The sequence below is a fragment of the Sceloporus occidentalis genome, unplaced genomic scaffold, assembly GCF_023333645.1.
Source record: "Sceloporus occidentalis isolate IW3139 unplaced genomic scaffold, rSceOcc1.0.p SCAF_170, whole genome shotgun sequence".
NCBI lineage: Eukaryota > Metazoa > Chordata > Lepidosauria > Squamata > Phrynosomatidae > Sceloporus > Sceloporus occidentalis.
In genome coordinates this window covers 816,574-832,497 of record NW_028317150.1, presented here as the reverse complement: position 1 = coordinate 832,497, position 15,924 = coordinate 816,574, and the positions used below count along the sequence as shown (strand labels likewise).

General features: G+C 36.2%; 1 protein-coding gene across 1 annotated transcript in view; it reads right to left on the bottom strand.

Moving 5' to 3' along the window:
- The window catches only part of LOC149279332 (kinesin-associated protein 3-like), a 77,946-nt gene that overhangs the window by 53,792 nt on the left and 8,230 nt on the right, over nucleotides 1–15,924 (bottom strand). The window contains exons 5-9 of the mRNA XM_089501314.1: nucleotides 14,135–14,234; nucleotides 13,160–13,284; nucleotides 10,952–11,050; nucleotides 9,724–9,902; nucleotides 6,846–7,008 (exon numbers count right to left, since the gene is read on the bottom strand). Of these exons, the coding sequence (XP_089357440.1) occupies nucleotides 6,846–7,008; nucleotides 9,724–9,902; nucleotides 10,952–11,050; nucleotides 13,160–13,284; nucleotides 14,135–14,234 (666 nt within the window). The remainder of the gene's footprint in view (nucleotides 1–6,845; nucleotides 7,009–9,723; nucleotides 9,903–10,951; nucleotides 11,051–13,159; nucleotides 13,285–14,134; nucleotides 14,235–15,924) is intronic.

The following is a 15,924-nucleotide window of genomic DNA, read 5'->3' as shown; positions in this document are numbered from 1 at the left end:
ATAAGGCATTTCTGGAGGCAGAGTGCTCTATACAATGCCTTTTAACTCCCTTAATGCCACTCTGCCTCCTGGAATGCCTTATACCTCCCTATATGCCACTCTGCCCCATAATATGCATTTTAACCCCCTAACTGCCAGAATGGGATATAGGGGTATAAGGCATTTCTGGAGGCAGAGTGGCACATAGGGGGTCAAAAGGCATACCATGGGGCACAGTGGCATATAGAGGGTTAAAAGGCATATCATGGGCCACAGTGCCATATTGGTGTGGCAAGCCTGGGGGCAGATGTGCGTAACTGGGGAACAGGTTGGAAAATACAAGGAAATAAAAACATAAAAAAATATTTTTCTCAATCATAGCTTTTATTTAAAAAAATAGTTTACATGAATTAACATTTACTGGTAAAACTTTTTTCCTTTAGGGTCGTCTTATATTCAGGCTTTTTCTTTTTTTCCTAAGTTAATATTCAGATTTTGGGGCGTTGTATTATAATCGAGCAAATACGGTACTTAAAGGTTACTGTAAAGGGAAATTTTTGGGTTATTCAGCCACAGTCATCTAATACTGAATACATCTGATTTCTGACTGGCATATAATTTAATGTCTATAACAGGTTTGCTATAGTGAGCTCTGTGCAGTAGCGTTTGAGGAACCAGAATAAAATACAGATTTGCAAGAGCCTATCTACATCTGAATCCTAATCTCCTTTTACTTCTTAATGATCACATCCATATAAATTATTACCAAGAAGAATATTTTATTACAATGACTGGCTTCATGGAGGCCCAAGTAACACTGAGCATGGGTATGAAGAATAATGCTATAAAAGATTACAGTAAACCATTTGTAATATTTCCGAGAATATTTCTCTGCAGAGGTTACTTATTCCCATTACCAAGTGGTCATTAGCATCTGCTACAGTTTTATAGATATAACATTAAATACTTTAAGGAAAGAAATACCAGCTGGGATACAGCTGGATACGCTAGGTGGTAATTGAAATAATGTTTTTTTTGCCAATTAGTACTGGAAAATACATTCTAGTGGGTTAGCAATGGAATTTGCTTATGATTGTATGGGTCGCTGCTGTAGTACACATTAGTAACACAGTGGGTGCTAGACTTGAAAAATAAAACTGGCAGGCTGACAAACAAATATCGATGTGTACAGCTCTTAGGGTGACATTTACATATATATATATATATATATATATATATATATATATATATATATATATATATATATATATATAGTGTGTGTGTGTGTGTGTGTAAATGGAGTAAGACACATTAGTCCAATAGACACGATGTCAAAAAAGTATTGCAGAGTATGCGGTGATACCTTTTTTATTGGACTAACATAATATTTTGAGAGTTATCCTCTCTTCATCAGGTCTGAAGCAATCTATATACATACCGTATTGGCTCGATTATAGGCCACACCCTAAAAGATGGGTGCTTTTTTAAAGAAAAATTTATATTTTTAGAAAAAATACACATTAGTGGAATAGTAAAACAGTATTACACCAAACACACTGTATTTTAACATTTTTGGTATCTATTATGCAGTTAGCCAACATATATTACATAGAAACAGAAAACCAATAGCCATTTTAATGCACCTTAGTTATAGATATGCCACTCTGGCTCCCCAGATATGCTGCCACTCTGGCTCCCCACAAATTATGCATTCCTGCGCTAAACCCCGAATATAGGCTGCACCCCCACTTTAAAGACTTAAAGCGGGGGGGAAAAGTGCGGCCTATATTCGGGCAAATACGGTATATATATACATATATATACACACACAGTATAGATATATAATAGATATATACACACAAACACACATATATATCCAAATAAATGTAGTGTTAGAATATACATAGGTTATGTATACCCCAGTCCACTATAACAGTAGTGACAACAGCACAGCCATGAATCAGTAGAACACGCACACTTACAGGGCTGCAGACTTGGGCATAGGAACCCCTAAAAATCTAGCATTCTCCTTAATCCTGCCTCGAGTCTTACACATACACTGTCCTTACACACACCTGCCCATTAAACACACATACACATACATACACCAGCTTACAGACACACAAATACCCACACTGGTCTTACACACTCCTTCCCATACACAACGGAAGACCCAGGGTATTTCAAACGCTGGTATTTTAACTGTTTGCATGCATACATTTTAACACCAGCCTTTGTCAATATTTGCAGTAGTATTTTTTTGTGTGTATTTTTCTCACACACGTTGTACCTTAGGTATAAATTTACAGCTCCTGGTATATGTCACTGTCACACAACACCCCAATATGTGTTCAGCAACATCTCCTGAGTACAGTGTTGGGTTGTTTGGAGGCTAAAAGGCCACATTTGGGATGTGTTTTTTTATTTATTGGAAATTGACACGTGGTCATCCTTCCCCCTGTGTTAACTGGTACATTGTTGAACCCAGCCAATTCAATTTACCCCATCAAATCATATATTTTTTAAGTAGAAACCCCATGGGCATTTAACATGTCAGTATTTTAACTCTTTCCATGTGAGTTATATAGTGATGATTTTTGCTCATAAAAATTATTTTTTTATCTATGCAATATCAGTATATTGTTCATATATAAGACTAACATAATGCAACAGATAAACAGAGAAAAACAAACGGGTATTTAAAAAAGTCAATAGTATTTAGAAAGTTATTTAAATGGGGTTGGGGCAGCATGAAGTTACCTATGATATTCAGGACAGGATTCAATTTTTATTGGTTTTGCTGTAGAAAGAAATTAGGTACTGTTGATGTGCACCATGAATTTATGGATTTTCCAGACTGTGGAAAATGTGACATTTCTGTGAAAGCTTTTAGTTTTTCTGTGTAGATGTTTACATCCATGTCTCTACTTGTATAAGTTTCTTGTTTATTTGGAAAGCACAGAATTGACACAGGGATTATAAAGTTTTACATGCATTTAATTAAAAGACAAGTTTCTCAATGGAAAATGTTTCTGTAGATGAATGCTGATGAATGCTAAGTACAGGTTTCAAATAAATACACTGTTTTGTTCTTCACTCTCTCACTTGGGCAATTCAAGCAGTTTAGGTGTAACCATTGGTGAAACATCTATTTCTGAGTACCAGAATGATCCAGCAGCAACATTTTTTCCTGACCACACATCCTTAATTCCAGTACGTTTTGTTCCTATTAAAAAAAAATATATACCGTATATATGCCAAGATTTTGTCCTAATGTACAAAATGAAAGCTATATAAATGGTTTTATTAAATGGTTTTAAATTATTTTTTATGTGCTTAGATATATTTTATAATAGTTATTATTAAATGATTTACAAGTGTACTAGATACAACCTTTGAATTCATTGGTTTCCAATTAATGAGATGGCATAATTGCTATAATTTGTCATCAAATAACATCAATAACTTGTAATTTAAACAAGATATCACGTTGTTCTTGCTAGATCAGCAATTTAAAAAAAAAAAAAAGGTAGTACACTGTCAACTATGACATGTATAAATTCTTAATATGAAAAAATGTAGGTAAATCAATTACGTGTCACCATTTGGTTCCTCTTTACCTGACTATAATAAACTGTCGCTCCTAATTTTACAGAACCATTTGTACTATATTATTGCTTTACATATCTAACACCTTTTGCGGTTATCTTTTGAACAATTAAATACATTCAAAATCAATATTAAATATAAAATAATCTTATCACTAAATATGTTTGTTAGAGTTAAAACATAAGATGCAGCAAATTTTATATAGGCAATATTCATATATAGCACATATTAAAATAATGTGCCCCTGTAACACTGCAGTTCAGAACTACAGCATTTAATTGGGAAAGTAGGAGGAAGCACACATTTTTACTGTCACTAGTAACTTTGAGAAAAGCCTATAGAACATATTTCTGCACATTTAGATGACAGAACATACGCTTCTCATTAGGAGGATTGCCCTGTTTAACCTTTCTGTTCTGCATAACTGGTCATGTATGAAGAACATTGTTTCTTTTTTTTTTTTAAATACAGAATATAAGATGTATGGAAAATTTGTGCTACAATCCTTTAAAGTCTATGCTGGTTTTCCAAAAACATACCCAAAGGAGGCATTGCACATGCTTGGCAGAGCAAAAACTCTGAAAACCTAAAAAATAAATAAACTCAGCGGGATACTGGCACAGGCATATGAATTTTGGAAATTAACTACTTCATTATTGTAGACTTGATAAAGAGTCCCAACATCCTAAAATGCATTTCCAGTACCTGGAAGAGTTGTGTACATGCAACACATACAGATATACAGCTGGTATATCAGCACTAGAAAGCAGCCATGCGATTGCACATCCCCTCATATCCATAAGCATTTCAGGCCTAATATTACAAATATTGGGGTTGTTGCATTTTGATTTTCTAAGCGTTTTCCTTAAAATCAAAACACATTTTTGGTTTGTTTTTGAGCCTGTTAAGTATTGCCATGTTCATATTTTTTTTTAAAAAGAGATTAAATAATACTGAAACACACAACAAAATGGCAAAGAAAAAACACCAGTAGGTTATAAAAGAATCTAAGAGAGATTCCCTTTAAAAAATACACTCCAGCAACTTTGATGGTCCCTTTAAATTATCAAGGGCGAATGCATGGGGGACTCTGCAGAAACCCCCATATGCATCTGCCCCTTTGCTTGTCCCGCCAGCTATTATACATGCAGCAAATGTATAGTATGTTGAATACTATGTGAATGATGGTGAACACTGTGGGCAGGAATCTGTTCTGATTGATTTTAAGGGGAGATATGTTCCTACTACTGATTGGCTGCTTCAAATAAAATCATTGGACCACAGAGGAAGAGGCCAGCAGCAGAGCTGCAGCTTCTTTTTCAGGTAAGTACTTTTTTTTTTTTGCATTTTGTAGAATGCATTTTAAAGCGCTGATTGAGTGCCTTAATATGCATTCTTCTCTAGCGGGGCTGTCTTAAAAGGCAGTCTGCAACTGCACAGCTCAGCAAATTACATATTTTATTATATTTTAAGTGTAATAGTTATAATGCTAATATCATATTTTATTAAACTATAATAACAAACTCTGTGTTTATCTTGGTTAGTGCTGTTTCTTTTATCTACTACATCACTTTGCAAAATTAGAGATTAAATGTCCTACGTTTCTGCAGTGGCAGTAATATGTTGCACATTATATAGCTTCTATTGGTATTGCAACGTTTAAATTTGAGAAGTAAAGGTAAATGTGTCTACTGCATGAAAATGGCCTTCAATAACTTAAATATGCAGTTTATATTTTCTATACATAGAACAGCACTTTTAATCATTTGCAACAGAAGAGTACTTCTCAGTTCACACAGCAGATGTCACTAGGAACCAAAAATGCTAAAGAATGCATTCAATGCCAGCATGTGTGTACAGTGTACTTGTGCTCTTTTTATTAGCCTACATATCCATGCACACATATGCATTATATATATATATATATATATATTATATTATGTATATATACACCAAAGTAATAGATGTTAAAACAAACGCTATTATATTGTGAGGTAGCTTAGCGCCAGACAAACTTACAAATGTACAATAACTGCATAAATACTCCTTTGTTGAGGCCCATTTTTTAACATGTCTATATTAATTTTGAACAGTAGGTCTTACTCTACTCATAAACACTTTTTTTTTTTAAAGTGAACTGTATATTATCATGCCTGGTGCCCTCCATTCATCACTTAAAGGAACAGTCATGTCAAAGTCATGCAGGCGCAATACACCAGCTGTTGCTGCTGCCAGTTGATAGGCAGCAACCCCTAAAACAAACATAGTCTGTTTACCCGCATCAAAAAAAGACTCACTGAGGCAATAAAAATGACCAATACTGCGTCTTTAACCATTTCAGTAACAGACATGTATGCTCTATGGGTATATAAACTGCTCCAAAGCTACTTAGTCAAGAATGTATAGCTTAAGAATTGATCCTTTGGAATGCACTAATAATCTTGCCTTTGCTGCATGATCTAGTATTTACAAACTAATATGCTCGGAACTACCACTGAAGTGTTTTCTCATTACATGGTACCTGGCTGGTTGGTACATTAACATAAAATAAGTGCATGTGAGTGTGCATATAGTAAAATATGCAATGTACAGTTGGTATAAATACCAAATGCATATTCTATTGGGACAGCTAATTTTCTGCTCTCAGCATCTGCATGATTAAGTACATTATGTCACGTGGCCTTAAGTATTATGTTAAATGTTTCCAAAACAATTACACTGACAAGACAAAACTTCAAGTTAATTAATTATGCCCAAAATAGTTTTTTCTCCTTTAAATACTAAATATTTCTTATTTATTAATCATCCAATGCAATTTGTCTCCCTTCTAGACCTTGCTTGCTAATGCCTGCTATGCTCAAATTTAAAATGATCTTAACAACTTACCCAACCCACATTGCTACTTCACCTGGTTATATGACCCACCTTAGTAACTTCAATCTACTAAAGACTAATGGCTTACCACACTTATCATGACCTCCCATTTCTGACTGATTGCAGGTACATGTATGCTTAGGTCACACTGAACATCTAGAAACAATTTATTGTGTCTGTGTTTTTGCATAACAGAGTGATACTGCAAATTGTTAAACGTCTATGTGAAGCTGCACCAAAATGTCAGGTAGTTCTCAGATACCTTACTTGTTGTTTCAGAAAATATAAGGTTTTTATACTATAATATAAAACATATGTCTCACCATGAGAGTTAAAGATGATAAAGACAAGCACTGAATAAAGTGAAAGTATATTATGAATACCTAAGAGCACAATAAGCTTTGGGAGAAGTCCAACTTGCACCATTTTGTTCCGTAGGCCAGTGTCAAAAGAAAGATTTAGAAGAAGCCGCAAGGTTATGTTCAGCAAGTCTTCGTGCTCGCATGGCACAAGCTTGGACAATTTTTCAATGACATCCATTTCAGCCTACAAAAAGCATAAACATTATTAATATAATTAACCTTCAACTTGGTATTGTACTATAAAATAAAAATGCACTCAACAAAATTCAAGTTCAACTCAAAAAGACTCCAATGAAGTACCGTATTGGCCCGATTATAGGTTGCACCTGATTTAAGGCCCTTATAGTTTGGTGCTATTTTAAATAAAAATTGATTTTTAAAGAAAACATATATATTAGAGGCATTTCAAAATCTGGTATTTTAACTCTTTCTACCATGCACACATTTTACCACCAGCATTTGTCAAAGTTTGCAGCAGTATTGTTTTGTGTGTATTTTTTTCCACACGTGTTGTACATTTAGGTATGAATTTACAGCTCCTATTAACGTATTGTCTCGATTATAAGACGAGGTTTTTATCAGAGCAAATGCTCTGAAAAATACCCCTCGTCTTCTAATCGGGGTCGTCTTCTAATCAGACCTCAAATAAAGGTCTGACTATGAGACTAAGATCCAGATCCCCTGCAGCGCTGCAGGGGACCTGGATCCTCCTGTCTGATAACCTCAACTGCTGCTGGCACTTCCACCGGCGTCTATCACCGAGCGCCGGCGAAAGTGCGGACAGCAGCGGAGGTTGCATATGTGCGTACCTTCTCACTGCCGGGATAGCCCGCCCACTCCCGGGGAAGCAGAGCCGGTCGGAGAGATCAGAAGAAAGACCGGGACCCCGGCGGCACTGTGCCGTCCCAAAGTCGTCGGCAGATCCGGTAATTTTCTGGAGGATGCGGGGCCTAGCTGGGTCACACAGCGTCATTGTGTGTGATCCCGTGGGAGCTGCCGTAAGCGCCTGCTGAGGCTTCATAGTGAGTGAAGTCTCTTAGTTGCTTGAGTGTATATTAGGGTCTGGGTATGTAAGTGTCAGAGTGGGTATGTAAGTGGGTATATTAGTGTCTGGGTGTGTAACTGTCCCCCTATATGCCACTCTGCCCCATGTTATGCCTTTTAACCCCCTATATGCCACTCTGTCCCATGATATGCCTTTTAACCCCCTATATGCCAGAGTGGTTAAAGGTTAAAAGGCATAACATGAGGCAGAGTGGCATATAGGAGGATAAAAGGCATATCAGGGAGGCAAAGTGGCACATAGGGGGTATAAGGCATTTCTGGGGGAAGAGTGGCAAATAAAAGAAAATAAAAACAAACAAAAAGTTTACATGAATTAAACTTTTTTCCTATAGGGTCGTCTTATAATCAGGCTTTTTCTTTTTTTTTATTAAAATTCAGATTTTGGGGGGTTGTCTTATAATCGAGCAAATACGGTATATGTCACTGTCACACAACATCCTAAGGTGTTCAGCAACATCTCCTAGGTACTGTAATACCCCATCAAATCATAAATTTTTTAAAACTAGACACCCCATGGGCATTTAACATGCCAGTATTTTAACTATTTCCATGCGAGAATTGTTTGTGAATTTTAGGACTTACTCATAATTATATATATATATATATATATATATATATATATATATATATATATACACATACACACACTCACTGGATTTTTGGACATTTTGTTGGAATTGGAATGTTCCCCTGATGGTGACATCAGTGGAGAATTATTTTTACATGTTTTTTCTTATTTATTTTTTTTATATTGTGCTGGGCTTGGCTCCATTGACTAGCATGGTTGAATGCAGCGCATCGTTGATAGTCTCCTAAGCCCTTCTACAACGAGCGTCCACCGCCATACAGTTTATGGCATACAATGACGCCCCAGTGAGGGGTTAAACATGGCCCCTGATGCCGATCTCTGTGTTGCTGAATGCCTCAACATCAAGGCATTACAGCAACACTGTCTGGATGAAGAAAGCGACGGTAGGTCGCTTTCTACATTTAAAGTCATGACGTGTCAGGCACGTCAATTGTCATTAACTGACTGCTTTTCCGTGATGTGCCTGGCACGTCAGTTGTCGTCAAGGGGTTGGAAAAATCCCTGAGCACTGTAAAAGAATAGAGATCCCTTTATTTATTGATGTACCATATTGCTCACCTTTGTGAACGGGGTAATTGGATTTTTTAACTAGGATTTTTTTTTTTAACAGCAGATATTCATACATCTTCAGAACTTTGATATTGTTTTTTGGAAACTAGTCACAGAATTATTGTATTAACTAATGTTTTTCTCATAGCCTGATTGCTACAAATAGGAATAATAAAATCACCCTTGCAAGTATATTTGGTTTGCAGGAATATAATCCAGCTGCAAAAGATCCCAGATATATATTTTTAAACTACTTTTATTAAATTATAGTGTGCAGAAGAATAAAAAGCCAAGCCAGCAAATATCCAAGAATGTATGTAATACAGATCTCATTAAGGTCCAGAAGACATATATGATTTAAATCAGTGATTGTCGGATAATCTTGTATTATGTTCATTTCAATTTGGTAATAAAACTGTTGGAGCAGGCAGAAAAACATATGGAAGAAGAACAAAAGACATCTGGATTCCAGGTATATACATGAGACCTCTGTTATATTAATAGTATAGCACTCACCAACTAGGCAGAAGTTAAGAAAAATAAACCAATTTAAATTTAAAATACATGTCTATTATACACACAGGGTATTAAAAAAAGTTTAGCCACCATAGTGTCTACACAGTTTTGGAATGGCACTGTAAAGTAAGCACAAATAATTGTTCATTGACAGATTTAGTTTTACATTTGAAAGCTTACCATATCATTCTTGTTTTCCATAAAGATGCTCAGCTTCTTTAGAAAGGACACAACAAGGATGAGAAGGTCAAAGTTTTCACGGTCCAGGGCCTTTACCAACATGTGTACAATGTTTTTGTTCCTCATCTTTAATTCAGTACGAGTGTCCTCTGCGAGGTTCAGCAATAAATATAAGGCAACTACAAGAGATAAATATGGTGGTATACTGAAAATGTAATAAAATGACCATAGACCAAATTAAAAGACCAGTTATGCCCAATACTTGATAACAGCAAACCAAGCAGAATTCCTTTACGAGCAAAGCTTATTTACTTTCGTAATGGTTGTCGTCTGCACATAAACATCGGTGGACAGACTTTGAAGCCACATGTTCATACATTCCTTATACTACAAAGCTGTATACAGTAATGTAGTTTAGCACTGACAAACCTCCTTTCTCTGCAGTCCGAGAGTCTGCCATTGTTGTCAGTCATATAATATTTTGGGTGACTTTCCCAGTTTTGACACCACACTAAGCAGGTTCTGTATAGCAATGATAACAAATTGAGTTCCTTCATAGACTCTCACTAGCCAAACGGGTTTATCTACTATAGGGAGAGATGACAGGAGTGTTTGCAAGAGAGTTCTTAAATTTACTATACATTGTGCAGGACCAACTCCAGTGTGCTTTTGCTACAGCAAGAGCTGTACCACCAGCCTTTGTCAAAGTTTGTGGCAATAACGTTTGTGTGTTTTGTTTCAAACACGTTGTACTTTAGGTATGAATTTGGCACATGTCACTGAGAAACAGTACCTCAATATGTGTTCAGATACATCTATTGAGTATGGTATGCATTGGTTGGTTGGATCGTTTGAGGGATAAAAGGACACATTTGGATTTGGGGGGTGCCCATTTTGTTGTTTCTTTTTGTTTCGACATCTGGTCAGTCCACGTCCTATTTTGAACATCTTTTGAACTTGGCCAATTCGGTTTACCCTATCAAACCATACATTTTTAAATTAAACACCCCATGAGTATGAGAAATGAGAGTTACTTTTGATTAAAGTTTTTGAGAGCTATTAAAATATACTTAAAAAATGCACTGTATTAATTGAGGATAGATTTAAATACACAGAACAGCTGACAGACAAATGACCACATTCCACCATTAACAAAACACACGATTCACTAAAATATGAATTATCGAAGGACATTTGATTTTGCTCTACTATGAGAGTTAAAAAATACCTCGTAGAAGCTGTTCTTGTTTAACAAGTAGGCCCTGGTATTTTTTATATGTCTTCTCATATTCTTTTTTCACAGTCTGATTATCTGGGTCTTCATCAAGTAAGAAATGTGGTCAAGGAATATTTTTGTTAGCATCACACAAAATTATCATATCACTTTAAAGATGGAGTTGCTCAAAGAGGTTCAGCATCCCAACACTCTTTTACTACTCTACTGGATCTGTCCTGCTGCAGCTACAGACATCTCAGGAGAAACGATTATTTCCTTTCAGAAAAGAACAGCGGAGTTTGTGCATGTTGTGCATCCTGCCAAGATATAACCAAGTAAAAGTTCCCTAGTAAAATGATGTACTGTTGTGTAATAAACTAAAGCATAGGAACAGCATACACACAGATCCGGTAACTTATTCCCTCAATACAAGACAACTAACATTGGAATGCTTACATTCAGCATTGGGCTACATGACAATTTTACAAAAATGGCTTGTATTCAAACTCAAAAGTCTGAGAGAAAACTAAACCTGCTATGTTTAAAAATGTTATGTGTTTTTTCCCCCACTAACATTTGAGATTGTTAAGATTTGATCATTCTTTGGTGAGCACAGAAAGTGAATTCCAGTATTAACGATAATCAACTATGACCACTTGCAACTAACCCCTTAAGGACCAGGCTGTTTTTTTATTTTTTGTACCCTTGGTGCCCAAGGCTGTTTTGTGGTGCTTGTGTTTAGCTGTAATTTCCTTCTCTCCCATTTTGTGTTCCCACACACTTCCGATACTATTTGTTGATCATATCATCTAATTTCCTATTAAAAAATATGATGAAAAATTCTCACTTTTAAAAAAGCTAATGAAAAACCTGATAAATAGATTCTACTATTATTGAAATACCCAATGCTTTTATGTTTTTTTCCCTTTATTTTGCAAGTTATTGGGCAATAAGTACAAGTAGCGTTTTGTTATTTGAAAACCATGTGCTATTCTGGGTATCTTTGAAGCCGGCCAATGCAATTTACCCATATCAAACCATATATTTTTGAAAACATAACACCCCGAGTTATTTCAAATGCTGGTATTTTAACCCTTTCCATGCACTAGTTCTACTACCACCCTTTGTCAAACTTTGCGGTAGTGATTTATTTTGTGCTTATCACACAAATTGTACTTCAGGTATGAATGTAGAGCTCATGGTATATGTCACTGTCAAAGAACACTCCAATTTGTGTTCAATAACATCTCCTGTGATACCCCCCACACACGCATGGGTATGTCAGGTAGTTTGGGAAATGTGCATTTTTTAACTTTGACATATTTTCCTACTGCTCCCATGTCCTAAGTAGGCCATCTTAGAAGCCGGCTAATTACATTTGTTAAATCAAATTCTATCAAACCATATATGATTCAAAAGTAGACACCCCGTTATTTCAAATGCTGGTATTTTAAATCTTTCCATGCACAATTTTCTACCACCAGTCTTTGCCAAACTTTGTGGTAGTAATTTTATTTTTAGACTCCCCTTGGGTTTGAAATGCTAGTATTTGAACTCTTTCTATGTCAGTATTTTTGGGAAGATACAGAGCTAATTTTAACACTTGCTCATAATAATAAACTTTTTTTTTCTTGATTATTTTTGGACTTTTTTTTACATTTTGCTGGAACTGGATGGTTCTGTTGATGGTGACATCACTGCATCATCGTTCCCATTTTTTTTATATTTTACTAATCACATTGTGATTAGAAAACTGGGTTCCATTGACTTGCATGGTTGAATGCAGTACCTGTATTCAACCTGCAAGGCAAACCAGGCACGTCACTGTTCATTAACTGACCGTTTTTGACTGGCACAATATTGGTCGTTGAGGGGTTAAAATCTTGGCAGAGTCTCTTGGTGTCTGCCAAGCTTAAAACACCTGTACTGAGAGGCTTCTATTAAAAAAAACTCACATAGTATCACAAATTTAAGTGCAATGACTAACCTCCTGTGCTATTTTATATTAACCTCTGCAGAAAAATCAAGCGGTCTCCATAATTTAACCCAAATTAGTCCTGTACTGTTGAGTAAACAAACTGGTGGGTGAAGGAACCTAACCTTAACAAACAATCTCAAATATTATATTCCATCTGCAAATGTAGATAATGGCAATTGGTAATCTTTAAAAACACAGTAGCAGGTGCAAATACGCGTTTTTTTATATTTCTTAAAGGATATCTGCTTTCTTTTTCTTGGATAACTCTTCTTGCCAGAGTTCATGTCTTTTTAACTCATGATCGATGATGTTCATACAGAGTGCACCAATCTTGTAATGTGTGATCAAACCATGAAACTGAGAAAAACTATAAAGAAAATGTAAAAAAAAAGCTAAATACAGTGGTTCACTATTATAGTTTGGGGAAAATAACATTGTTTATATTGTGTTATACCTACTCAATATTCAGAACAATACATTTATGCATTTCAGTATAAACTAGCATTAACAAAGAAAAGCAATGAAAATCTAAAAAAAAAATTAACATCTAAGGAGAATCCAATACTATAGCTAAACACTGGTTTAGAGCCAATGATACAACAAAGCATATATTCCAGAAAAGAAAGTAAGTATACTATAGAAATACCAGCATTCTACCGTATTTGCTCGATTATAAGACAAGGTTTTTTTCAGAACATATGCCGTATACCTCCCTATATGCCACTCTGCCCCATGATATGCCAGAGTGGCATATAGGGGTATAAGGCATATCATGGGGCACAGTGGCATTTAGAGGGTTAAAAGGCATATCATAGGGCACAGTGGCATATAGGGGGTATAAGGCATTTTTGGGGCAGAGTGACAAGCCTGGGGGCAGATGTGCATAACTGGGGGGTAGGTTAGAAGATAAAAGGAAATAAAAACAAGAAAAATAATTTTCTCAATCATAGCTTTTATTAAAAAAAAAAATAGTTTACATAGCTTACATGAATTAACATTTACTAGTAAAACATTTTTTTCCTATAGGGTCGTCTTATATTCAGGCGTTTTCTTTTTTTTTCTAAATTAATATTCAGATTTTTTGGGGTCATTTTATAATTGAGCAAATTCGGTAATTGTAATTATCTGAATTAACACTTAAAGCAAAGGTTACCCAAATCAATCAATGCCTCCAAGTGTTACTGTTCAGAGTTTGAATAGAAAAATTCTAAGCTCACCTGGAGAAGCAAAAAAATATATAAATTATATTAGTGGCAAGTTCCACACTCTGCTTCCAGTCCTCTCTTAGAACTCTGGCTAGAGCACCCAGGGCTGTCTCTGTAAGAACAAAATTAAACCGGTTAAATACAGGCCCAGTTCCGACCCCATATTAAAGTTACAATGTGTATAAAGCATAAAATACGTATATGGAAGTTAAGACATACTTCAATATGCGTTTTGGCAACACAAATCCTGCTTTCAATGCAAAGTAACATAGTAACATAGTAACATAGTTCATAAGGTTGAAAAAAGACCAAAGTCCATCAAGTTCAACCTATATACATATTGTGTCCCTACTGTGTTGATCCAGAGGAAGGCAAAAAACCCTTATGAAGCAGATGCCAATTGCCCCATACCAGGGGGAAAATTCCTTCCCGACTCCAAATATGGCAATCAGAATAAATCCCTGGATCAACGTTCTGTCCCTATTAATCTAATATCCATAACTTGTAATATTATTGCTTTCAAGAAACACGTCCAGGCTCCTTTTGAACTCTTTTATTGAGTTTACCATCACCACTTCCTCTGGCAGAGAGTTCCATAATCTCACCGCTCTTACTGTAAAGAACCCCCGTCTGTGCTGGTGTAGAAACCTTCTTTCCTCCAGCCGTAGAGGATGTCCCCTTGTTATAGATACAGTCCTGGGTATAAATAGGTCCTGGGAGTGATCTCTGTACTGTCCCCTTATATATTTATACATAGTTATTAAGTCCCCCCTAAGCCGTCTTTTTTCCAAACTAAATAACCCCAATTCTGATAATCTTTCTGGGTACTGTAGTCCTCCCATTCCCCTTATTACTCTGGTTGCCCGTCTTTGAACCCTCTCCAGCTCCACTATATCTTTCTTGTACACTGGTGCCCAGTACTGTACACAGTATTCCATGTGTGGTCTGACTAGTGACTTGTACAGGGGTAGAATTATTTCCTTGTCGTGGGCATCTATGCCCCTTTTGATGCACCCCATGATTTTATTTGCCTTAGCAGCAGCTGCCTGACACTGGTCGCTACAGGTAAATTTACTGTTAACTAAAACTCCTAAGTCCTTTTCCATGTCAGTCGTCCCCAGTGTTTTCCCATTTAATACATATTCCCAGCCTGGATTTTTCTTCCCCATGTGCATAACCTTACATTTATCTGTGTTGAACCTCATCTGCCACATCCCAGCCCAAGCCTCCAACCTATGCAGATCCATTTGTAATCGTGCGCTGTCCTCTATTGTGTTAACCACGTTACAGAGCTTAGTATCGTCTGCAAAGATTGATACTTTACTATGCAATCCCTCTACAAGGTCATTAATAAATATATTAAAAAGAATAGGACCCAAAACTGACCCCTGTGGTACCCCACTAGCAACAGTCACCCACTCAGAGTATGTACCATTAATAACCACCCTCTGTTTCCTATCACTGAGCCAGTTACTTACCCACATACACACATTCTCCCCCAGCCCAAGCATTCTCATTTTATGTACGAGCCTTTTATGTGGCACCGTATCAAATGCTTTGGAAAAATCAAGATATACGACATCCAGCGATTCACCCTGATCCAGTCTTGAGCTCACCTCCTCATAAAAGCTGATCAGGTTAGTTTGACAGGACCGATCCCTTGTAAACCCATGCTGATATGGAGTCATACACTTATTTTCATTGAGATACTCCAAAATAGCATCTCTTAGGAAACCCTCAAACAGTTTACACACAACAGAAGTTAAACTAACAGGCCTATAATTCCCCGGGTCACTTTTTGT